This window comes from Amphiura filiformis, chromosome 1 (assembly GCF_039555335.1).
Source record: "Amphiura filiformis chromosome 1, Afil_fr2py, whole genome shotgun sequence".
NCBI lineage: Eukaryota > Metazoa > Echinodermata > Ophiuroidea > Amphilepidida > Amphiuridae > Amphiura > Amphiura filiformis.
This window is the reverse complement of record NC_092628.1, coordinates 37,132,548-37,158,941: the sequence shown is the minus strand read 5'-3', so window position 1 is coordinate 37,158,941 and position 26,394 is coordinate 37,132,548. Positions and strand designations below refer to the sequence as shown.

The window sequence follows — 26,394 nt, the reverse complement described above, 5'->3', positions numbered from 1 at the left end:
GACATATATAGTTTTCCATACTTTAAATGCTTTCTTCAGCCTGATTTTACCTTGCAAAGGCTCAAAAATCGCTAAAAATGCGGTTCCACTGCTCAAGTGTCACATATAACCCTGAATATTTTCTTTGAATAAATGCGATTTCTTTACATATTTGTTGTTTTTTAATTAGATAAGGCACCATCATTTTGTTTATCAGCATTATTTTTTAGTGATTAAATCGGCTTTGTGTAATTCTAAAATAAATTGCACTTTCCACCAAAACGCTGTGAGCTACGTTACCCCTTTTTAACACACGTTATTGGAAAGAAGTAAAACAGAGGTATCAATGTATTTTTGCGGTTTTTGAAAGAAAACACTCATAGGTTTTAAAATCACAGTAAAAATCGTGATGCTGTAGCATTTTGGCATAGAAAAGTTGTAAACATTGAAATTTCGACCGACCATGTTAAGAATGGTGAGCTACGTTACCAGGATTCTATAGTATGCACTTGTATTAGATGTACTTCCTAATAATATGTGAAAGCTAGCAGTGGTCGAACCCCATTTATATTAGAATGAACCGACATCACATTCTAATGTTCGCAAATCACATTAAAAACATTAAAAACCAGTGAACTACGTTACTGTGAGCTACGTTACACACTCATTTACGCATCTTCAAAACTTCTGTGAAATGGTGAAATCTGTTTTACATTTCACTCAAGTGATCTTTAGATTGCTTTTTATGACCTTAGATTGAGTAAAACCAGCCCATTTTGTAGTCGGTAACGTAGCTCACATTACATTGAGTTATAGTGTTAAAATACATCATGACTTCCTGAAAGAAAAATATGCAAGTGGTGTTGGCAATTTTTTACATCTGAAATTAGTGATACATTTACTCTTAATAAACAAAAAAGCAGGTATTTTTGAACAACTTTTATTTTTTCAATTTTTATAGTGGATTGGCACCGGATTTTGTAGAATTAGCGATACACAGTTTTAAAAATATGAGTCTTTAAACGAGATTTAAACTGAGATGCAGATTGTGGAGTCCTGAGTAGGAGAGGAAGCAAATTCCATAGCTTTGGCGCAGCGGCCGTAAATCCTCTTCCGTAAGTGACAGTTCTACCAGGAGCTTCTTGGAGGAGATGAAGTGACGAAGAACACAAAGTTCGATTAGGTTGATACTCCGAAATTAGCTCCGAGATATACATGGGTGCCTGACCGTTCAGGGCTTTACAAGTCAGAAGCAGAAGTTTGAAAATAATTCTAGCATGAATTGGCAGCCAGTGTAGCTTGCGCATGACAGGGGTGATGTGGTCATGCTTCCTACTCAATGTGATTACTCTAGCCGCCATGTTCTGAATGCGTTGCAGCTTATTAAGTTCTTTATTGGGAAGTCCAAAGAGAAGGCTGTTGCAGTTGTCCATCCGGGACAAGATGAACGTGTGAACCAGTTTCTCGGCGCTTGCTTGATCAAGGTAGCGACGAATTTTGCCTATTTTCCTGATGGCAAAGGATGCGCTTCTACACACGCTGTTAATGTGACTGCTCATACAATGTAGAAAGAGAACTATCAAGTAGGACTCCAAGATCGCGAACTACCTCTGAAGGAGATACTATAGTGTCGCCAATGTTGATGTCTACCCTAGAAACGTTCTTGGCAAACCGCGATTTGACATGAAGTAACTCCGTCTTAGAGTCATTTTTGCCATGGTACTTCAGTCATATTTTATCTGAAATCTGACTGGATGACAGGGCCTGCATGTATGGTATGCATGTTACGATGACATGCAATCACTAACCTATCCCTAAAAGTAGTTGCGTGTTTCACACCCGATCCAGGTTCAAACCCATTGTAGTATTCTATTGTTAAGTGGCTAAATAGGGTGATTCATCATTTACTTTGAATGAGATTCATCATTTACTTTGAATGAGCGGTCTCACACATACTTTGTTTCACATCAACCTCCTCTTCCTTAATATCTTCTCTGGTATTTTGTAGTATCAAAACAAACTGAAACAAAGGTAACCAGTATAAATTCCTGTTTAAACAATTATTTTGTGGAAGTTGAAGTGAAAGATGACAAAACCGAAGATAGAATATCCAGTTTTTGGCGTTTTCATGTCATGGGCAAAGGGGGAATGCATGTGTTCATGTGCCTCGAAGAAGGGATATAATTCAGCTTAGAAATTAATTGAAAGGAAAACATATAAAATAATTAATGCTGTGGCTATAAAGACTCGCTACCATTCCTATATGTGACCAGCTCCAACAAAACCCGGAACAAGTCACCAGTTTTTGAGTTATAGGCCTTTAAAGGTAACATTCCCATAAAAAGATGAAATTTCCAAATTCTTAATTTCCTAGTATTTGACTGTAGGACTAAGTGGACTTTCAAATCCTTGAAAAATCTTATATAAAAGAGGTTTATTTTGAATAGCGGCAACACCAGCAAGTGATTGTCAAGTAACCCGATTGTTAAATTTTATCAAATTTTTGTGTGTGTGTCATTAACTACAGGAAAAAAGTCATCATACATAATCATCACTGATTTTTTTGTAATTTTGCAGGTGTGATCCGTCATCCAATGTATTAATGTGATAGTGTGGTGACAGCAGTCAAGTTCTGATGACAAATACATTACAGCATTGTAATATACGGTCAACACTTTGGTCTCATTTTCCAAATTCAATTGTGCACCAATAGTCAAACACAACAACAAAAATGAATGATGAAAAGGATAGAAAAAACATCCGCATCATCGAATGGGATGATATGGATAAGAGAAAATTTTATGCTTTTGGTATGGTACTAAGTATGACAATACGTGGCATGATATATCCCACCAGTCTTATCAAAACACGTTTACAGGTACAGAGACAAAATGCTATCTACCATGGAACTTGGGATGCCTTCAAGAAAATCACAAAGTATGAAGGGGTCCGTGGCTTGTATAAAGGGTTTATCATCAATACATTCACTATATTCTCAGGGCAATGCTATATTACCACATATGAATTAATGCATAAAGGATGTGGTGACTTAAACAACACAGCCAAGTCTTTCATCGCTGGTGGGTGTGCCTCATTTGTTGCACAGAGTATCACAGTACCTATAGACATTGTGTCACAACATATAATGCTGGAAGGTCAAAGCCTGGAGGAGCGAGCAGGAAGAAGGAAAGTCACTCTCAAGGATGGATTGAAGATTGCTAAGCGTATTTACCATGTGGATGGATGGAAGGGATTTTATAGAGGCTATTGGGCATCTTTAATGACATTTATGCCTAACAGTGCTCTGTGGTGGCCAATTTATCATTTTTATGTTGGTGAGTATTTTGTCAGGACACAAACTGACAGGGTTCGAATTCGCTTAAAAATTTTGGCTAATCCATCATAATCAGGATACTTCCATATATACTAACCAGTAAGCACTATAAAAAGTGCAATGAAAATTATGCAAAATTGGGTAGCAGTTACTTTAAAATAAGGAGCAAACTGCTATGCGATACAGCCGAATTCAAACCCTGCAAATGGATATTCAAAGGAATGGGTGAGGCAAAGGCAATCAGGTCGACAGCAATTATGAACTCCAAATGGTATAACACATTCACAAACAAAAGTCATCTCAGTCTGTGAATGAATACACTTTTGAGTGTCTCATGTAATGATAGATTGCCTCTAACTGGTCCAGAAAATTGTGTGCATTATTTAAATCTTATCTATAGTAGGCCCTACTATTATGCAAATATGTTGAAGCTTTTAAATAAAATTTGATATTCATACATAGTGGTAGAAACTAGATTCGAAGAATTTTTTAACATCAATACTGCCCAATTTTGATCGCTTTCCGGAAGCGCTTTCACCAACTGAGTCCTTAGCCGGATATTATGGCTCTGATGATTTATGGCTTGACAATCTAGGATGACGTCATATCATCAGAGCCATAACATCTGGCTGATGACACAGTTGGTACTGTGAAAGCACTCCCAGTAAGCAATCAAATGTAGCAGTGTGAAAGTTTAAAAAAAGCGCTTTCACAGTACCAATTGTGTCATCAGCCAGATATTATGGCTCTGATGATTTATGGCTTGGCAATCTAGGATGACGGCATATCATCAGAGCCATAACATCTGGCTGATGACACAGTTGGACACAATGTACTGTAAAATGATTAACTCCTATAATCCTGGACAAAATGTGTTGGGACACTTGCTGCATCATGCTCATTGTTTTCCTTATGTTCAGAGATGTAAGACTTCTGGAAATGTCCGGAATTCCGGAAAAAAATTTTTAAACATTTTTTTAAAACATTTTCGGAATTGGATGATGATAATTTGTCATAAAAAGAGCAAAAATAATTTTTGTGAGGGGGTGAACCCTCGCTTGGGGCTTTGCCCCATGGACCCCCGTTGCACGCCTCACCTTTCAGGAAGTGGATCATTACCTCACTTACATCTCTGCTTTATATGTTATACTGTTTACATTTACAAGTTTGTTGTTTTTCAAACAATTGTGCATGTTCATTTTGTAGCTTGAACCCTTTTTGAAGATATTCCTCCCCAACCGATGTTGATGGACCCAACAGGCAACAACACAACACGGCTTGAATCAACATTGTATAAGGGGATATGGGTCCATTTTAATGCATGGTACTAAGTGTCCCAGGACTTTTTTTTGCAGGATTGTAGGGGCTTCTTAACAATTGAAGAGGTCTTCTGTAAGCTCTATTTACTGGTTTGGAGCTACTACAATGAGCTTTTTGATTTCCTTCAAATTGAGCAGACATTATGACACATTTCATATTGTATTTGTCTCTGCAGAGAGATTAGCCTCATTATTACAAGGTAATCTAGAGCTGTCAATTCCTGCAATTGCAATTCAAGCCATGGCAGGACCAGCAGCAGGTGCTACAGCAGCAACGTTAACCAATCCAATGGATATTGTCAGGACTAGATTACAGGTAAGGACTGGTATACTGGCTGGGCTGGGAAGAATTAATGTGGTGCAGGCAGAATAAGCCATATCACCATTAAAATTGGCAATGCATTGTGGGACAGTTTTTGCAGTTTTAGGACACTTTGACTTCTGACCTATACCGGGAAAATTTTTTTTGTGTGTACAAAATATTAGAGGAATTTTTTTTAAAGCATATTATTACGTATAAATTAATTATTTAAATATTGAGTCATTCCATGCCAACTCAACATGAAAGTTAACCCATACTCATGGATTTTTTCCTTATTTTGTGTACTGGTAGATACTATTGAGAACTTGAAAATTTGAGGTCGTAACTCCCCTTCGTTTCCGCGCTAGAGCAATTTGAAATTTAGGGGGGCCACCCGCAAATAACGCGTCGCGAGGTCTACTTTGATTTTCAAGGAGCCGTAATTTCAAAAGTACATATCCCATACCCCTGAAAATGTGTATTCTGGGCTAACTTTTTGTGTAGAATCCAAAAAAGCAACTTAGAAGTTAATAGGATATACCATATATTGAAGATATGATGGTCTAAACATAGCCGAAAATCAAAGCTGGACCCATTTCAGGGGGGTCGTATCACCAAACCCCAAAATATTTGTAAGTCCCAAATTTTGTCATCTTTAGTCTGCACCCCCTACTACTCACACACAAAAGAAAGAGCCAATTCCAACTTGTTCAATTGAGTTACAGGTCTTCAAAAATGAACGAAATTAAATTTGGCCCTAAATAGACCCCCCTGAAAGTCCACATCAGACACCTCGAACCAACTTCTGTTTGATATATGTTTGAGATATATGCCATACAATGTAGCCAGAGAAGTTTCAATCTGGTTTCTTGATTCCTTCACTTTAAATCAACAGCATCCTTAGTCCCATTGCTCTCTATTGTGGAAAGTCGTTGACCCCATTTACTTAACTGTAGAAGTCTATGATGAGAATGATACTAGTGATTCATAGTGAAGGAATTGAGAAACCAAAATGCCTCTTTCAAGGCATAGTTATATAGCATGTAGCTCAAACATATCTCCAAGAGAAGTTGGTTCGAGGTGTCTGATGTGGATTTCCAGGGGGGTCAATTTAGGTCCAAAATTTATTTTGTTCATTTTTGAAGGCCTGTAACTCAGTTCAACAATTTGGAATTGGCCTCTTCTTTTGTGTGTGAGTACCGTACTGACGCGAGTATAGTCCCACCTTCGAGTAAAGTCCCACCCCCAAACTTTCGGAAAATTTCAGAAATTAAAAAAAAAAAAAAAAAAAAAAAAAAATTAATTTTTTTTTTTAAGTTATTTTTTTCGGCTTTGGAGTGTCCCAGGACCTAGACCTAAATGCTAGGATCATTCATGGTTGACCTAAAAAAAAAAAAAAAAAAAAAAAAAAAAAAAAATTCAAGATGTTTTGTTATTTTAATATGAAAATTGATAATTTGTATTCATGTCATATTTTGAAATCATTAATGATTTCAAAATGCATTCAAATTCAATGCAATTTTCATATTAATAAAATAATAAAACATCTTGAAATTTTTATATTTTTTAGGTCAACCATGAATGATCCTAGCATTTAGGTCTAGGTCCAGGACACTCCAAAACTGAAAAAATTGAGTATAGTCCCACCCCCAATTTTGAAAAATGTTCACCCAAAAGCGGGGTGGGACTATACTCAGCGTCAGCACTGATAGTAGGGGGTGCAGGCTAAAGATGTCAAAATTTGGACCCTAAAAATATTTTGGGTTTTGGTGATTCGACCCCCCTGAAGTGGGTCCAGCTTTGATTTTCGGCTATGTTTAGATCATCTTATCTTTAATATGGTGTATCCTATGAACTTCTAAGTTGCATATTTGGATTCTACACAAAAGTTAGCCCAGAATACAAATTTTCAGGGTGTGGGATATATACTTTTGAAATTACGCCACCTTGAAAATCAAAGTAGACATCGCGACGCGTTATTTTCGTGTGCCCCCCTGAATTTCAAATTGCTGTAGCGCGGAAACGAAAGGGAGTTACAACCTCAAATTTTCAGGTTTTTCATTTCTCATTCATAACCTCATTAATAAACGCGATGCGTGCGATCCAATCATATTTTATTATTTGTGAAAGCGCGAACGCAAATCGATGTCATTAATATCTCACAATTGACCGCAAAATGCGTAATTGTTCCAATGTCGCACACAATTGACTTCTGCGTGCGCCGTATTTAAAGCGTCCAACGAACTGCTTGGCGCTGGCTGCCGTATTTGGATTGCGGCGCTACCATATTTGCACAGATTCTGATACACACTTTTGTTATTGGTCGTTTTGTTTTAGCCTGATCGATTTTGGGGAAGGGAAGATGTAAAAATTGTTTATTTTACAAACTTTTGAGAAAATTTTGTGTTATTTTGTAAAGTTAAAAGATCTAAGTAGCGGTTATGAATGAGGTTAATAACTTTGCATCGGTTATATATCGGGCATTGTGAAAAATCTAAACATTTTGCTTTGGACCTCGGAATATCCCTCGGGGCTGCGCCCTCGGGATATTCCTCGGTTCAAAGGCAAAATGTTTAGATTTTTCAATGCCCTCCAAATAACCGATCGCGCAGTTATTAACCTCTAAATAGTATCTACCAGTACACAAAATAAGGAAAAAATCCATGAGTATGGGTTAACTTTCATGTTGAGTTGGCATGGAATAACTCTATTGTAATGATAACATTATTACAATTTCCCAATATGTCAGAGGTCAAAGTGTCCCAAAACTGCTCAATAAAAACCGGAAGTTACAATGCCAATTGGGCTTATTTGAAAGCAATCTCATAATCTGTGTTGGTGCACATTAGGTGATTTTGAGGTCATTGTGTCAAATTGTCTGCCTTGATGTAATCTTCAAAATAGCAAATTTCCACAATTTCATTTGTACATGTTTCAATAAGGTTGTTTATAGATGAAGATGCTAGGGAATACAGAGTTAATTCTGCTTGCAGCTGTTGTCTCTTAAAATGTCATTAAAGAAGGGTGGTCTTATTGATCCTTATAAATGATAGGACTGAAAGATAATTTTGGATTTTGGAAGCCAAAATGGGTTAATCCATGTTTTTCTATGTAGCCTTGAAAACTTGTTTTTGTCAAAATGGACAAAATGGATTGAAATACCCAAGTTAAACGTCATATGTGGGCCTGTCAAGGTCATTAAACCAAAGTAGAAAAAAAAAATAGAAAAAAAAAAGATAAAATTGGATCACCTGCACAAGACCTATAACTGTGTGTGCAATATTGGACTTAGTTGAGAGACTTCTAAAATTGCATGTAGTCATTTTCAAACAACCTTTACTTTTTCTTTGAATGTGTCAATCAAGAAGCTGTCAACATGGTATTGGTATGATGGACTGAGCATGAATTTATATAAGGATATCTCCATGTTTCATCATGATATCATGTCATTTACAAACCCTATGAAATATTCAGGAGTATGTTCTGATTTGCTTGATTCTGTCACAGGTCTATGGAGGTAATTCCATACTGCTAACATTCAGCAAACTAATAGAAGAAGAAGGTGCCAAAGGAATGACCAAAGGTTTGACTGCTCGTCTTCTCAATGCCATGCCGTCCAGTCTTGTCATCATTGTAGGATATGAGTCACTCAAACGGCTAAGTCTACGGTCAGAATTAGCTGACTCCAGGCAGTGGTAGGGGAAGGAGGGGAGAGGCATCTTGGTGGATCAATGCAGTGGTAGGTTGAGGAGGGTGTGGAATCACTCTGGCAGCTAAAGCAGTGGTAGGTCCTGGTGAATAACGTAAGGATTAACTCAATGCCATACTGTCTGGTCATAGTTATAGACCTTTTCAGGATGATTTTTATGAAAAACACTGATCATGCACAAGCATCAAAACATTATTCACCCAATCAATTTTTGGTGATTTGAACATGTATTTGACCACACAGTGGATACCATGTTCTATACGCTGCCAAGTAATATAGCAGTGTAGTACATAATTGGGGAGGATGATCATACCAAGCCATGCAATAATCAAAGTCACTCTCACCAGTGTATGATTAACTGAGGTGATTTTGTTTACATTCACATAGTTGCTGAAGATTTTTGATCATCTGCTGAAAAGGTGTAATGTAGGGTACTGGAAAGATGTGATCCAACCAGGCCAAAGGTGGCAATTGTGAAATTGAGGAATAGCAAAAATGGGGATCAGATTATAATGTATATACAAGAAAATTGCTATTATAAAATTGAAAAGTTCATCGCTACCAAAGCAAAAGTATGCTTAGTTACTGATGAATACATGTGTAGGTTGATTTTCAAAATTGCCTCCTTTGGCTGACTGAATCAGGTGGTGTCGCCTTCATTTCAATTACTAAATGTGACCCATTCTGTATAAATCTAGAACCAAGATACCAATGCAAACATCCATTGTTTTTTATTAAAAAGAGAATTACATTTGAATTATCCCAAATGCAATTTTTGTAGGTGATGGGATCTAAACTGTTTATTTTGTTAACACAAATCATTGTCAATAGAAAAGGTATCAAAGTCACATAATTATGGTTAACTTTATGATCAGAAGTAGCTAACTTAATCCAGCACAACATCAACACCGGGTAAATAATTATTTTTGTAGTCGGGAAAACTAACCAATAGTTATGCCCAGCGAATCATGACGAAATAAAAAATCTTTGTAATTAAAAACTGACCAAAATTAAGATTTTCTTGAGTTTCTAACATGAAAGATGAGTAACTAGATGCGCAGAGCATAAAAGGCATTTAACACAGTATAAAATAGTATACAAAAATCTACACCAGAAATTCTGTGTAATATTTTGACACAAAGATCAACCTAGCTTTTCTTTTGATGTTCACTGATAAGATTGCAACATTCAGCATGTCAAAATTATAGCATCACAAAATATAGGTCCCGATAGATGCACAAATCCATTGGGGCGTGAAATTGGTTATTTGCTAGACTTCTCCATAGTCTGCTTGCTCATGGTGCATACTCTAGCTATTACATTTGAACAATAAAAACACCGATTTGTATTAATTTGTCCACAATAATTGATAGATTTACCACATCTTTTTTAGGGGTTATAACATCACTTTTCCACAATAGTCACTATACAATTGAATGTTGACATGAAAGGAAATTATATAATCATGCTTCTAGTTGAATGCATGAGGTATCACAAGATTTGGAATACATAATAATAACATATTCGTTATTTATCAAAAATCGACCATGGCCTAGTATATACTTATTTGCATATATCAAAGAACATATTATTATAATCATTTCCTGGTGCATTTGTGTATAAATGATAATCATGTTGTGATGAGTTCTTAAAGCTTTATGATCTGTTTCTAAAGAGCTCAGATTTGAGTACGGCTCCATTTTCCCCTGAAGCCATAGAAAAATCACCCCATATATCGTATTTTTGTAGTTAGTTAACATAGCAAGATACCGGGGTGCTTACACTATGTGCAGTGATGAGGTTTTACTAAATACAAAAATGCTGGCTAAGTTACTTGATTTTATCGATATTTGTACTGTAACTCTCTGAATAAAGGATGTTAATAATGGCATAGATATTTGGACTTAATTTTAATGGCATAAATATGCAAATATAAAATTGTCTCAACTAATTGTTGATCAAGATATATGTAAACCAACAATCAGTAGGCCTAAGAACATTCTAATTGGAAAAATTTGTACAAGCTTGGCTTGTACAAGATTTATAAATCATAAAACCAAGCATTTGCTGTGAAATTAGAATTCATCTACTGTGTGATGTGTTTCATGTGTGGTGTTTTGGGTATTTGGTTGTGCAAAATGGTTTGATGATTTTCATGTACATGTTGTGTTGATATGTTGCTATAAATTTGGTAACATGATGCCATTTCAATGCTTTATGGGATCCTTGCAATTGATGCTTTTATTGTCTTCAATTTTTTGTTGTGTGTATTTCCATTTAAGTTTTGGAAACAGGTAGCAAACCTAACTAAAGTCTGTCTTGCCTCAAGTTGAGAGTAAAATAACGCCATGTTGGATTTTGCAGTGGCAGATTTGAATTATGCACTGTAACCTAATTCCGCCGGGCGTATATACATGTGTAGAATGGCGATTCGTCTGTTCACAGGTGATGCAACCGTGCACGTAAACACACTGATTTGGGTCTGCCACTGTGAAATCTAACATGCGTTAACTGAGCTTGAGACAAGACAGGTAAATAATAAAGCAATTATTGTGAGTACACAATGTAAATTAATTTAGTTTGTCAAGAAATCCACCACTAAACCAATTTAAAAAACTAATTCAATGTTAGGATTTTAGACCAGTTTTGGAAGTTTTTCATCTTTTCTCTTTTATAAATAGTATGTAAAGTTAATAAATGCATAGTTATATAAGATTATGTACACAAATGTACCAGAATACAGGATGTCAACATATCATTACATAGAAAGTGTCTAGGGTCTGTGTTACACTGTCAAAATTGAGCTTCTTTTTTGACCTGTGTATGGCATTTATGGAGTTGTACAGGAAACCCCAATTGGAAAAGGGTTACATTGAAGGTTTGGCTTCAAGATTTCATTGTCATCAGTGAATGGCTTATTGTCACTACATGCCTACACTGTGTTCCAGTTTACTTGAACTTGTGCACTAGTGGATATCACAGAGGGGACATTTGTGCACAGTTGGGTATGATCGTGATTATCATGAAATAGACATTTGGATACAACTTATGACAGATCAGTGAAAGCGGATCACTCAACAGTCAGCCCTGATAGTAGACATAATGAATTCAATCATATTTTGTTTAAAATTTGACCACATTGTATAGCAACAGAACATTGACGATAAGTTGTTTTGTTTTCATGAATTTTATGAAAATAGATTGCAAATAATTATTGGCAAGAATGTTTGGTGCTGGAACTTATAAGATTTGAGAGTTGAACTAAATTAAAAGTATGATTTAAATTTTGTCTGCAGCTGTGAATATGTTTTTAAATTATAGAAAGTATTGGTATCCACCTTTTCTGTAAGAGTTGAATTTTGTATTGATGTGTGTGTAAATTGTTTTATACAACTTTGTTAACCAAAGTACTCTCTGTTTAATGATCTTCCATTGTGTTCTTTAGGATGTGTTTAATTTGATATAACTTGCTAAAATATGTAAAATGAATAACAGAATTCATGGAAAACAATGGAATTAAGCAAGCTTAATTAAAGTGAGCCTGATGTACATAATTTGCTATTTTACCAATATGATTTTATCCAACATATAAAGCTGTACGTATTACCATAATATGGCACGTACATCATGTAATAAAATGGGTCTCTTTTTTAAATGAATGAAGATGTATATTGAATAAAGGTGTAAATCATTTAAATGAGGGGGAAACACCACATAAATGCATTACTCTAAAATAGATATGTGGGTGTGATAAAATCATACTTATGATTTTAATTTGTGTCAACAATTTTATTCAGTAATTTTACTGATCATGAGAGATTTTATTTTTTTTACCAAATTGCCAATTTTATGTGATTGATGCATGCCCCTATGTCTAGTTTATTAAGTTTGTAACCATGGATGACAGCAGGTGATCTAATGTATCACTATTTTCTGTGTGGTGTGTAGTCTAGAATTTCCCATGCAGTTTGTGCTCATTTGACAGTTACTGGTTTCTCTATGAAGGTGCACAATCTGCATGGGTGCGGTCAATCATCAAGGCTGGGCTACATTATACATGGTGTAACATCTGCTCAAAACTAGTGGCAGGTTATTCTTGTAGTAGTCAGTAGGATGTCCTTACCAATATGGCATATTTTGCCAACATTAGTGCAATAAAGATCAAATCATGCATGTGTGACCATCCACCACAAATGGCCCGTAATCAGGGTATTACTATTAGCTAGCCACCCGTCCACCTGTCATTTTGGAGAGGTAGATTGCTCCTGGGACAGGCACAATTAATTAATTAATTAATTAATTAATTAATGCCTGTGACATGTGCTAAATTCTAAAAATAATGCTTGAATAAGTTCTGTGAACTGAAACAAGACCAGACAAACAGCTATAGCAATAGCTATTTGAACTGAATGAACCCAGGCCCAGAAGGGGCAGAGTTTTAGGGGTTTGCTTTTAATGGTTGCACCATGCATGCTGATAAGCATTGCATAGGCATAGCATATCTGCATGTTAATAACTTGCACAACTACACAACATGATGCGTTGTTGTGTGTGTGCCCGGCTGATGCAACAAAGAGTCTTCACTGTTAAGTTGTTAATACAAGTGAAATAGTAAAATAAAATCCATCCAAAATACAGTTGGGGTTTAATTTTTTGCTTTTGTTTATTAAAAACATTACAAAATACATACATATCAAAAAAGCTTAATTTCGCGAAAGAAGAACGCCTAGAGTGCAAAGAACCACATTAAAGCCATATTATAACATTTGCTGAGGAGGATGCCCTCACTGATTTTTTAAAATTCATTTTTACACGATTATATTGTACTTTATTAAACCAATATACCCTGCAAAAATCAAGACTCTAGGTGCTGTAGTTTTGTCAAAATCCGAGATTTTGAATAAAGCGATGGAACCGGCGCTTTATTATTACAATGGAATTATTAGTTGACGCATACACGATGTTCATAACACACAGTACGCATTACACGGCGTGCTGCGGGGACGGTGATCTACACAACAAAGGGTCGTACCATAACATGACCGAAGGAGTAGTGCGTATTGGCTTATATATCGCTGGTAGTAAATTCCAATTTTCTTTGCTTTGCCGTAGTTGTTCGGCTCAAAAATAAAAGGGATATATTTGACAGTAAAACTAACATTTTATGGCAAAGAAATGCTAATCTATTTTGTATGAAAATGTTATAATATGGCTTTAATGTTTCTTGTGTTAAATGATCAAGATATTTCCAATATTGAGGAAAGCCTACCCAACTGTCTGCACAATGTACATAGTCTTTAGCATTGCTAAGACAAGACAATTATGCATTTTTAAGAATGGCGGCTGAATCATATATATGATCATTATTATGAATATTCAATATCACCTCATAGAGAGCGTCAATGTGTGAATGATCATAGATTAAAATGGGTATAAGGACTGGAAGTCTAAATGCTATGGGCAATTAATGTACCACTGAAAACAAAGACCACCGAAGACCGGTTTGGTGGAATAACATGAAAGTACATCTCCTGTACATCTCTGTGAGCAAACATAGACTTACATCCTTTCCCGGTCTTAATTTATTTGACTGCGGATGTGATAAGATACAGGGTATTAATTAGAGGTTAATAACTGCGCATCGGTTATTTGGAGGGCATTGTGAAAAATCTAAACATTTTGCCTTTGGAACCGAGGAATATCCCTCGCCCGAGGGATATTCCGAGGTCCAAAGACAAAATCTTTAGATTTTTCAATGCCCGATATATTACCGATGCAAAGTTATTAACCTCATTCATAACCATCACTTTCATCTCTTCACTTTACAAAATATCACACAATTTTGCTCAAAAATAAACAATTTTTACGTTTTGCCTTTTCAAGAATCGATCAGGCTAAAACAGAACAACCAATAACAGAAGTGTGTATCACAATCTGTGCAAATATGGTAGCGCGCAATCCAAATACGGCAGCCAGAGCTCTCGTAATTTGTTCGACGCACAACACTGCGCACGCGGAGGTTACTAATATTTACGCTGACGGCGCGGAGGTCCACTGTTGTTTATTAGTGACCGCGTTCAGCGTTTGCGTTTTGCCAAATAAATATAAATGATTGGATCGCAATCATCGCATGTATCGCGTATATTAATGAGGTTATGAATATAGTCATATCTTGAATTGAAATGGGCATATTGATTGATGGTGTTAGTGCAAGTAAGGCATATCTACAATACCTGCTGTATTAAAACTAAAATTACCCAGTTTACTTACGTAAACATGTACAGTTGTAATTTATCATCATTCCAAACAATCATTTCATTACATATTTGAACTGAATTTGAGTTGTCATAAATCATCATTGTGCTACAACTGTTTGCAATTGAAAAGAATGTACATTAAATTTGCGTTTGTGCTTTAATAGCTGTGAAGAGTGATCTATATATTCAACTTTACTTTGGAGAGCAAATTACCCACTATTTGAATTAATTTATGCTATTAACCTCAGATGTAATTCAAAGCAAAGCCACATAATGTTTTGACTTTTCAAGAAGTTTGATATTATAAGTAAAAATTACATTTGAATGAATCAAGGAGCAAATAAACACATTACATAAAGTAATTACTCTCCTTTATTTAGTTCACCTTCTGAGCCTTGATGATGAGTGCTCAATACAGTTACCTTAAAACCAATTGTTAAAACCATGATCCACACTATCTGAGCTGTACTGGATATATATAGGCTCTAATTAAGAGCTACCCTTTACATGTATGTATGAGATAATAACTCAACATCTATGCATCAAACTTTAAAACTGAAATATAGCAAAAAGAAACCTAGACATGTTTTGCAAATTTTAATGCCTCATTTGTCTTATTAGCCCAAAATGTGTTGCCATGGTGACCCTTTGAATGAAAAAGATGCAGATCCAAAAGTTGCACTTAAACCCATTGATTGCTTTTGTTGCTAGTGTGCCTGGTCATCACTGGTCACCGTAGGTCATCCTTGACCAGTTACGTAGAAAATGTAAAGGGACACTGACTCGAGTAGCTTGTTAGTGTAATTTTAAAATATGCATGCATCTTTTTCATTCAAGGAGTCACCAGGGCTACAAATTTTGTGCTATAAAGACCATAGATTAATAACACATAGATTGTAATATTCCATGCATGTGCTCTCTATGCGTACTTAAATTCAGCTGACGTCATTTTACATGTGAAGTCTCTTTTGTGTACGCTCGTGCCATTTGCACTCTTTTTAAGGTCCCTCACGCACACCTTGCTTAGCGTCGACCCCCACAGGCAACATGCCCACACATTCCACAGTATGATACCACAGACAAACGAAGTATCCAAATTTGTTTGCTATTTCAGTTTTCAAATTGGATACATATATATTTTGAGTTATTGTCTCTTAATAAAAGGGGTAATTATTTTTGTGATGTGTTACAATTGTTTTGCATTTTTGTTTATCACTGTACCATGTCAGTAACATAGTAAATAACAGTGAAAGTGAAACATTTGTGATGGCAATTTAAGCAGTTGCAGATATGTCTGCTTGCACTTATGTCATTGTAGTTTGTAATTATGGATGTGTAATTAATATGTTTAGATAAGAAATCTATGAATAAATTAATATAAATTGCAACAAGATTTGAATATCTCTTCTGATTCCTATTGTCTCCAAAGTGTTTTGGGCCCGACTGACCCAGATTTTGCATTTTGGGAGAATTTTCTTTTCTTTTCTCAACTTTTTGTTAAAATCATACGGATAAAATTGGCCTTTTTTTGGGCCAAAATTTGACCGAAAATTTTTGGAAAAAAATTCAAAATATTTGCAAAAAATTTTGCCACATTTTCCAAGCTTTTAGTGATATTTTAGGGTCATTCATCAAAAAAACAAATCCCCACCAACAGACAGACCGACCGAACTTGAAAAGTATACATTCGCCTGTAAAACAGGGTTGGGTTTTTTCGTCGCTTAGCCAAGTAATTGCCAATATTATATAATTATTTAGCTCTTGAGCACAATTTACAAGAGTGCTGAGAGAGTAATGTATGTATAAGACTAAATTCAACAGTGAATTATTGGTCTAAGCAATGGGATAAATTGATAAAAAAAGTTAGTGACCTTTGATCAAAACATACAATGGGCGTATTCTTGTAGTTGCTTGCAAGCTCAATAGTTGTAACTGTCATCATTATTATATCCATCCTGCTGATAACTTGAGTTGTCATAGTAACTGTCATTGTTGCCATAGTTATCAGCGGAAGTGTCATAACCATCAGCGTAGAGAGGAACATGATCATCTCCTATATCTGGGTTGCTATCATCAGCTGCTGTAGCTGTTAGTGTCTTGGTTTTTGTGTCAGCTTTTTTTGTCCTTACCAGATCTGTAAAGAAATATGGAGCAAGTTAATGTTGTATGCATGTCTTGGACGGAGACCATTACAAGATATGATATTTGAGTAGGACTCATCATGAATCATAGATAACTATTGAACATTTTATACAAATACGGTTAAAGTGGAAATTTTTGTGTGTGTAATTTTTCACACTTTGCCAATTTTAAGCTGTTTCACTTGTATTTAAATTTGCAATTTTCCAACATTGTTATTTTCGTGGTAGCTATGTGGAATGCGAAAAGCGCAAAAATAAATGTAGCGCAAAAATTTAAACTATTACAGTAGTGGTTGTTTTTAAAAATAGAGTTGACAAAAAGAATCCTTTTGTCTGTCAATTGCAGTATAATGAATGCTGGTCAAGTACCAGTCTTTTTAATAGTACCTGACCTTTTGGATTTTAATAATACCAAAATGTATGTTTTTGAATCACGCCATACACTTACCTGCAAGTGATAACAATCATAGTGCATAAAATGACCAACAGTATGGTAACTCCAGATCCCACACCTCCAACAAGTTTCATGTTAGTCTGTGCCTTACCCCAAATCACATCAACCAAACCTGGGAATTGTAGTAAGAACAACCATGACAAGAGATGTGTGCATTGTTGAAAACCAAAGTGCAATTTGATTTATTAAGCTTTCCCCTCTGCTGTAGTAAGATTTCATATCAGATATGAGACAGTTTATGTCTAAAACAGTTTTCCTCCCCTTTGAACCAATCATTTTGTGAATATTGATAAATGAAAATGCAAATATGAAAAAAACAATAACAAAAAACACAACCCTACTTTGTCAGAGTTTTGGATTGATCAGAAAATGGCAACACACACTTTTTTAGGCCTTTTTTAGTAGTACTAGTAGTAACCATCACCCTAGGAAATTTACAAAAGCTGTTGAGAATGAGGGGTTTGAGAGTTCTCCTTTTCAGCTGATTTCTTCTTTTTTTGTTGCCAAAATGTATGCATTTCTTATATTTTAGGCTGTTTTCCAACTTTGTTTTTTAGTAATTTTCCTTGTTTTTGGTCTTTGGCTTCTAACATCACTTGTTTATTTAAACACTGCAGTTTGTTCAGTTAGATGTGCTATTTATTAATTGGTCTATGTAGTGTGATTAGTCTGAGCTAATATAAATGTATCAATGAAGGACATGTCTACTTTTCTAAGCATTAGAAAGGATGAGATGGACATTTACCATTAAAATGTAGCAAAATAGGTCAAATTATTCTTACCTAATGGTGGAAGCACTGAAAGAAAAGTGATGAAAAAACAATTAGTATATGCATATGAACAAGTGTGTATAATAAAGATGCACATTTCCCAGAGGGGCCACAGGTCATTTACCAGTGGGTATCATTCGTGAACAAAGATTCACATAATATCATTTTCAAGACATTGTAGATTAAGTAACGTAATGTGAGTAGTATCTAAAACAAGCAAATTTGGGGAAAAGGGTACCTGTTAATCTTTAATAAATCGAAAGATTTTTGAGGAAAACAAACATGTATGAAATCAGGTGAATTTCCTTTACTTAGGTTTAATTGCCTTTTCCAGTTATTTATAATGCAGAGTTCAGAGTCAAGAAAATGTATCATTTAGAGTCAAGAAAAGGGATAATTTACTTCCTTTGGGAGTAAAATAATGTCAATACTTGTTTTTAGGGGTAATAGAAATGATACATGTCATACTTGTTTGTGGGTGCATCAGCACAATGCTTGTACATGCTTAGGGTGCTTTTTTATTTTGTCATCTCACATGCTGTAATGGGGTTTCTTCTGTACATATGTATGTATTTATATGCAAGTCAGTCAGAGTTGACTCACAAGTTTTAAAAAAGATACTTTAGAGTGTTTGAGGTATGTAATTATAAGAGTGTGTTTCCAGTAGGGTGTATATGTCATTTCTAAAACAGACCTGACTAGATTTGTGGCTTACCGGTTACATTGACAATATTAGTTGTCCACTGGCGATCAGTTTGTGGATGGTACACAACACAGCTATAGGAACCTGCAAACCTGTCATCAACACGACGAAATATTTCCACATTGGCCTCGATAGATAGATCACATGACAATCATTTACATACAAATTAGCATAAACATTTTACAGTCGCCTTGAAACCAAAAGAGTAAAATTCAGTTGTTTTTTGAAGTAAAAACCCTTAGAAATTGGATAGGGTGTTGTGAAGCTTGTGGCATACCCTGTCAATAGACCTTTTCAAATCAAAGTTTTCCGATGACATTATTGTTATATTGTGAAGTGCCAAATAGCAGAGTTGTTCGGTCAATATGCTAGGAAAATATTTTATTTGATGACCCCATGTTGATATTGGCTAAATAAGCAATATTTTTCGCCCAAAAGGATATTGTGATTCATGAAATTTGTCAGCCATTTTGACCCCTAGCTTCGCTCACTGGTTTTACTGATCTTGATCTGAACTGGTCTATACTGAAACACCCCCTGGATTTTGTCATGCTACATTGTACTCTCAGGTACAGCGAGCCAGCAGCGGGCCTAGTATAAGCAATATATTAAGCATGTGCAACATAACATGCTGATGGTTGAAACTTCTTTAATTCATCATAATCACAGTGTAAATCTTTATCTATTTGTATACTCTCATTACCTCTTGTGGTGGAATATCACCATAAGACTTGACAGCACGTTCATCTTTGAACCATTTCTGAGTGCATGCATTGAAGAGTAAGCCTAATTGTTCCCCATTGCAGGTGAGATTGAAGTCTTGCCCTTGGTGGACAAACACCTGTGCATGTGGTGTACTCACTGTAAAGTATCAAGTAAAAGATCAGTTAGTGCTTGCTGGTTTTGTTCCTTAAAATATCGGCAGTATGGATGTTTTGGAGCAAATGCACTATATAACCATAAACATAATACTAACCCTAATTTGGTTTTATTTGACTATGTTTGGGGTTTTCGGGGTTCACAACCCTGGGTAACACAAGGCCAAGAAAGCCTCTTATGTAGCTTATTTCCACAAAAATAAAAAACGGGTCCAAGATATTTATAGCTAGTCTTTAAAAATTTATAAAAAAATCTTTTACTCAAGAATTTTTTTGTTACGTTCACAAAAAAAAAAAAATGGGGGATTCTCTCCAAAACTGAGCATTTTGCCCAAATTTGATCTCACAAATGTATCAGTTATGAGGCCCATAATTCTAAGGTTAAGACCAACCTTAAGTAGAGAAATTAGCTGCATGTATTTCAATGTGGCTTCAACTTTGTCAATAGTGCTGTTTCCTTGTTTTTGCCTAAATTTTTCATTTCATAAAAACCTAATGACAATTTTAATGACTTACCTTTCACTCTTTAATTTTTTTAATACTTTTGCTGGGATCACTAAATGGGACTTTAATAATAATTGCAACATTACAAATTCACCTGCTAAAGAAAATACTCCCACAGTGAGTTCTTCTCTGCCACCATAATCAACCTGGCATAGATACACTCCGCTATCTTCACCATGAACCTCTTCAAAAACTGTAAGAAAAAGAAGCATTAATTTGACACTTTTATAAGAGGGACATACATGTACAACATACTTTCCTGCATACTTTGCTTAAACTTGTGGTTTCTGGTTGGCCTGTTATTTCACTATCTGCTAGCAATATGTACTTATTTCAACATGGGATAAAATTCAACCATTGGTTTCTGTATTTTCACCAAGAGGATGAAACACTATAGATAAACACCTATACCATTTTATCTTGGCGAGGCAGTGATGTTGACGCGTTGTGGCAGCTGTTTCGCACACACATCTATGCCCGGCCCCCGCATTCCGTGCATCCACGGGTATTCATGCTCGTCGAAAATTTCGCGAAATAAGGGGTGTTTTCAGATGAAGAAACGTGATTCGCGGAACACAAAAAAGGGTGGTTTTTTTCAAACCACATGTTCGCGAAATTGAAAAAAAGGGTATTTTCATCGAGCAGCCTACACGTTTCTGCCAGAAAAGGGTATTAGAAATATCGTTAGTGTTTTAGCGAAAATAGGGGTATTGTCGAATTGTCGATTCACGCAATCGCTAAAAAAAGGGGTGTTTTTCCCCTAAAAACTTCGCGCAATGAGATGCAAAAGGGGGTGTTTTTAAAGTTCACTGACAAGCATGAATACCCGCGGATGCACAGAGTGCAGGGGCCGGGCATCTATGCAGCATCTTTAACATTGGTATACTGGGGTGATTTATTTACCTAGTGTTTTCCTGTCAATTCTAACTCTGAGACCATCAAGCTGGAATTCCTTTCCATTCTTAGTCCACTCCATCCTTGCATCTGGATAATATTTCTGTACTGCAGCCATATCTGTGCAACTCATTTCAGCTATGTCACCTTCCTCTTTCATCAGACTCAATTCAGAATCTGAAAATAACCAACATTGACTAGAGTTTGTTTGGCTCATAATTGGCAAAAAAAAAAAAAGACTTGTAACATTGTGTATTGCTATTGAATTGTGTCACTTTTAGATAGTTGCACATTGTGCAATGTGTGACTGGTGCACACTTATGTGAATTTATGTAAGGGTATGTTGGGAATTCATTGATGCATGCAGTAACAAAACACTAATAATTTTCACCAATTATAAGCAAACAAACTATAAAAGTGGATAAAGCATGAGAAAGAGGAGAAGGGGGAATATTACGTTAGTGCCATGTCCGGATTCCATATTTTGTCAAATTCAGCAGATATATTACTTGCCGACAGCTTATTTTTTGTTGCTTAGTAGATAGCTTACTAATGCCATTTGCTTTGTCATCGTCAGTGGGGAAAACAGTTTTGTTGTCTGTTGTGGGAAACCAATTAGGTTTGTCATCTTAAGGTGATAACAATTTAGTTTGTCATTTTCAGTTTCTACAAGACTAGGATTTGCACCCACAGTCAGAGTTGCTTGATTTAATTCATGTTCATTTAAATTGTGATTTAAATCACATGCTTTTTTATCCAAAAAAAATCACTGATTTAATATTTTTTTGGATTAACCCTAACGCCCTCACTGCTTATTGGCGAGGGGGGAGGAATGAAGGAAGGAAGAAAGAAAGAAAGAAGAAGAGAAAACTATTTTCTCGGGTGCGGTTTTGAACCATATGACTGTCCGCATGATGACGGAATCGCATCACCTGGGATAAGGCTGCTGATCCATATGCTTTTTGAAGTGGTTTTTTTTTAATGTTTAGTACTGTTAGGGTTAATTATTTTTAATGTTCTTTATGATTTTAAAGAACTTCAAGAACCCTTTGAAGGTCTTTTACGTGTTGGGACTTTTTTAATGGAACCGCCTTGATTTATCTCAAATTTTCACGTGATTTTTCAAGATATTACATCAACAATATTGAGTGACAAATTGTTTGATTTTTATTTCGCAATTGGAATTGCCAATTCTTAGGCAAATGTTGTGTTGAGCCACATTGCTTGACTTTAGCTGATGTTATGTGTTTTGGGAGAAAAAAACCGATTTGCTATCGTCAGTAGATAGCAGAGTAAGGTTTGTTATCTTCATTAGATAGCAGAGTAATGTTTGGTATCATCAGTAGATAACAGAGTAAGGTTTGTTATCTTCAGTAGATAGCAGAATAAGGTTTATTATTTTCAGTAGATAGTATAGTATTGTTTGTTATCTTCGGTAGATAACAAAGCAAGGTTTGTTACCTGCAATAGATAGCAGAGTATGGTTTATTATTTTCAGTAGATAGGAGAGTAAGGTTTGTTATCTTCAGTAGATAGCAGAGTAAGGTTTGTTATCTTCAGTAGATAGAGCAAGGTTTGTTTTCTTCAGTAGATACCAGAGTATGGTTTGTTATCTTCAGTAGTTAGCAGAGTAGGTTTGTTATCTTCAGTAGTTAGCAAAGTATGGTTTGTTATCATCAGAAGATTGTAGAGTATGGTTTCTTATCTTCAGTAGATAGTAGAGTAAGGTTTGTTATCTTCAGTAGATAGTGTAAGGTTTGTTATCTTCAATAGATAGCAGAGTAAAGTTTGTTTTCTTCAGTAGATAGCAGAGTAAGATTTGTTATCTTCAGTAGATAGTGTAAGGTTTGTTATCTTCAGTAGATACCAGGGTATGGTTTGTTATCTTCAATAGATAGCAAAGCAAGGTTGGTTACCTTCAATAGATTGCAGAGTATGTTTTATTATCTTCAGTAGATAGCAGAGTAAGGTTTGTTAACTTCAGTAGGTAGCAGAGAAAGATTTGTTATCCTCAGTAAATAGCAGAGTAAGGTTTGTTATCTCCAATAGTTAGCAAAGTATGGTTTGTTTTCTTCAGTAGATATTAGAGTATGGTTTCTTATCTTCAGTAGATAGCAGAGTAAGATTTCTTATCTTCAGTAGATAGAGTAACATTGTCATCGGAGAATCACAAATTACACCATCTTGTGATGCACGAAATCTGGGTGTCATCTTTGACTCTGACATGTCTCATAAACTGAAAGTTGCGTCCACTCTCAAAGCCGCCTATCATCAAATTCGTAACATCGGCAAGATACGCAAATATCTCACAACAGAAGCAACTCAACTCATTGTTCATTCTCTTGTAATATCTCGCTTGGACACATGTAATTTTCTTTTGTACGGTCTTCCACAATCACAACTTCGTCGTCTGCAATTGGTTCAAAATACTGCCATTTCGCCTCATCACTCTCACAAAGAAACGTTCGCACATCACTCCAATTCTAATTGACTTGCACTGGCTGCCTGTTGAACAACGCATTGAATTTAAGATCCTCACTTTTGTTTTCAAATCACAAAACGGACTTGCACCATCATATATCGCCGATCTTCTGCACATTTATATACCTGGGTGCACTGGACTCCGTTCAGCCAATCTTCATCTTCTTCAGGAACCACGATCTAGCAACTCTTTTGGCGACCGTTCTTTTGTCATTTGTGCTCCTAAACTTTGGAACAATCTACCAACTCACATTAAAAACTGTACTACTTTGGACTCTTTTAAATCTTTGTTAAAAACACATCTGTTTAATATCGCTTTTGCTGATGACTTGTAGTGTAGAATGTTTTTCTTATTTTGGTATGTTGTTTATTATCTGTATTTGCTCTGTTCATCATGTTCCCCTTTGTGGTCATATTCCTGTTGTTGCGCAGTGAGCGGCTCTGACGGATACTTGCGCATTATAAATTTCCATATTATTATTATTATTATCTTCAGTAGATAGCAGAGTAAAGTTTGTTATCTTCAGTAGAGAGCAGAGTAAGGTTTGTTATTTTCAGTAGATAGCAGAGTAATGTTTGTTATCTTCAGTAGATAGCAAAGCAAAGTTTGTCACCTGCAAGAGAGTAGATAGCAGAGTAAGGTTTGTTATCTGCAATAGTTAGCAAAGTATGGTTTGTTATCTTCAGTAGATAGTAGAGTATGGTTTCTTATCATCAGTAGATAGCAGAGTAAATTTGTTATCTTCAGTAGATATATTAAGATTTGTAATCTTCAGTAGATAGCAGAGTAAAGTTTGTTATCTTCAGTAGAGAGCAGAGTAAGGTTTGTTATCTTCAGTAGATAGCAGAGTATGGTTTCGTATCTTCAGTAGATAGCAGAGTAAGATTTGTTATCTTCAGTAGATATATTAAGATTTGTTATCTTCAGTAGATAGCAGAGTAAAGTTTGTTATCTTCAGTAGAGAGCAGAGTAAGGTTATCTTCAATAGATAAAGTAAGGTTTGCTATCTTCAGTAGATAGCAGAGTAATGTTTGTTATGTTCAGTAGATAGCAAAGCCAAGTTTGTTACCTGCAATAGATTGCAGAGTATAGTTTATTATTTTAAGTAGAAAGCTGAGTAAGGTTTGTTATCTTCAGTAGATAGCAGAGTAAGATTTGTTATCTTCAGTAGATAGCAGAGTAAGATTTGTTATCTTCAGTAGATAGCAGAGTAAGGTTTGTTATCTTCAGTAGATAGCAAAGTATGCTTTGTTATCTTCAGAAGATAGAGTATGGTTTCTTATCAGTAGATAACAGTAAGATTTGTTATCTTCAGTAGATATAGTAAAGTTTCATACTTCTGTAGATATCAAAGTAAGATGTGTTATCGTCAGTAGATAGAGTAAGATTTGTTAACTTCAGTAGATAGCAGAGTAAGATTTGTTATCTTCAGTAGATAGCAAAGTAAGGTTTGTTATCTTCAGTAGATAGCAAAGTATGGTTTATCTTCAGTAGGCATTAGAGTATGGTTTCTTATCTTCAGTAGATAACAGAGTAAGATTTGTTATCTTCAGTAGATAGAGTAAGGTTTGTTATCTTCAGTAGAGTAAGAATTGTTATCTTCAGTACACAGCAGAGTAAAGTTTGTTATCTTTAGTAGATAGCAACAGACGGCCAGATGATGCACCTAGGATAAGGTGTGAAACCGTTGCCTCTCAAAACCGTGAGTCCAGTTGAATAGTTTGAACGAGTTTAATTTTATATTTGATTATACCTGGATGAATGACAACCTTCACAAATGTAGATAGCAAAGCAAAGTTTGTTACCTGCAATAGATTGCAGAGTATGGTTTATTATTTTAAGTAGATAGCTGAGTAAGGTTTGTTATCTTCAGTAGATAACAGAGTAAGATTTGTTATCTTCAGTAGATAGAGTAAAGTTTGTTATTCTTAGGCATTGTGTTGAGCAAAGATTGTTACCTTCAATAGATAGCAGAGCAAGATTTGTTATCTTCAGTAGATAGCTGAGAGAGGTTTATTACTTTCCTTAGATAGCAACGTCAGATTTGTTACCTTCAGTAGATAACAGAGTAAGGTTTGTTATCTTCATTAGATTGCAAAGTACCTTCAATAGATAGCAGAGTAGGTTTGCTATCTTCAGTAGATAGCAGAGTAAGGTTTATTATCTTCAGGAGATTGCAGAGAGTATGATTTGCTATCTTCAGTAGATAGCAGAGTAAGGTTTATTACCTTCCTTAGATAGCAACATCAGGTTTGTTATCTTCAGTAGATAACAGAGTAAGGTTTGTTATCTTCATTAGATTGCAAAGTACCTTCAATAGACAGCAGAGTAAGATTTGCTATCTTCAGTAAATAGCAGAGTAAGGTTTATTATCTTCAGGAGATTGCAGAGAGTATGATTTGCTATCTTCAGTAGATAGCAGAGTAAGGTTTATTATCATCCTTAGATAGCAAAGTAAGGTTTGTTATATTCATTAGATAGCAAAGTATGGTTTGTTATCTTCAGTAGATAGAAGAGTATGATTTATCTTCAATAGATAGCAGAGTATAGTTTATTATCTTCAGTATATAGCAAAGGAAGGTTTGTTATCTAAAGTAGATAACAGAATAAGGTTTATTATCTATGTTAGATAATAGAGTATGGTTTGTTATCTTCTTTTTTTTTTTTTT

At 35.4% G+C, this 26,394-nt stretch overlaps 2 protein-coding genes across 2 annotated transcripts in view; one reads left to right on the top strand and one right to left on the bottom strand.

Moving 5' to 3' along the window:
- LOC140146452 (solute carrier family 25 member 44-like) overlaps nt 1–11,359 on the top strand; it is a 15,030-nt gene extending 3,671 nt beyond the window's left edge. Inside the window, exons 2-4 of the mRNA XM_072168314.1 lie at nt 2,557–3,314; nt 4,809–4,948; nt 8,441–11,359. Coding sequence (XP_072024415.1) covers nt 2,711–3,314; nt 4,809–4,948; nt 8,441–8,632 — 936 coding nt within the window. The 5' untranslated portion in view covers nt 2,557–2,710 and the 3' untranslated portion in view covers nt 8,633–11,359. The remainder of the gene's footprint in view (nt 1–2,556; nt 3,315–4,808; nt 4,949–8,440) is intronic.
- A 5,412-nt stretch (nt 11,360–16,771) lies between these two features.
- The window catches only part of LOC140158831 (cell adhesion molecule Dscam2-like), a 13,043-nt gene continuing 3,420 nt past the window's right edge, over nt 16,772–26,394 (bottom strand). The window contains exons 2-8 of the mRNA XM_072182071.1: nt 21,253–21,420; nt 20,444–20,542; nt 19,671–19,828; nt 18,980–19,094; nt 18,277–18,291; nt 17,489–17,606; nt 16,772–17,033 (exon numbers count right to left, since the gene is read on the bottom strand). Coding sequence (XP_072038172.1) covers nt 17,009–17,033; nt 17,489–17,606; nt 18,277–18,291; nt 18,980–19,094; nt 19,671–19,828; nt 20,444–20,542; nt 21,253–21,403 — 681 coding nt within the window. The 5' untranslated portion in view covers nt 21,404–21,420 and the 3' untranslated portion in view covers nt 16,772–17,008. The remainder of the gene's footprint in view (nt 17,034–17,488; nt 17,607–18,276; nt 18,292–18,979; nt 19,095–19,670; nt 19,829–20,443; nt 20,543–21,252; nt 21,421–26,394) is intronic.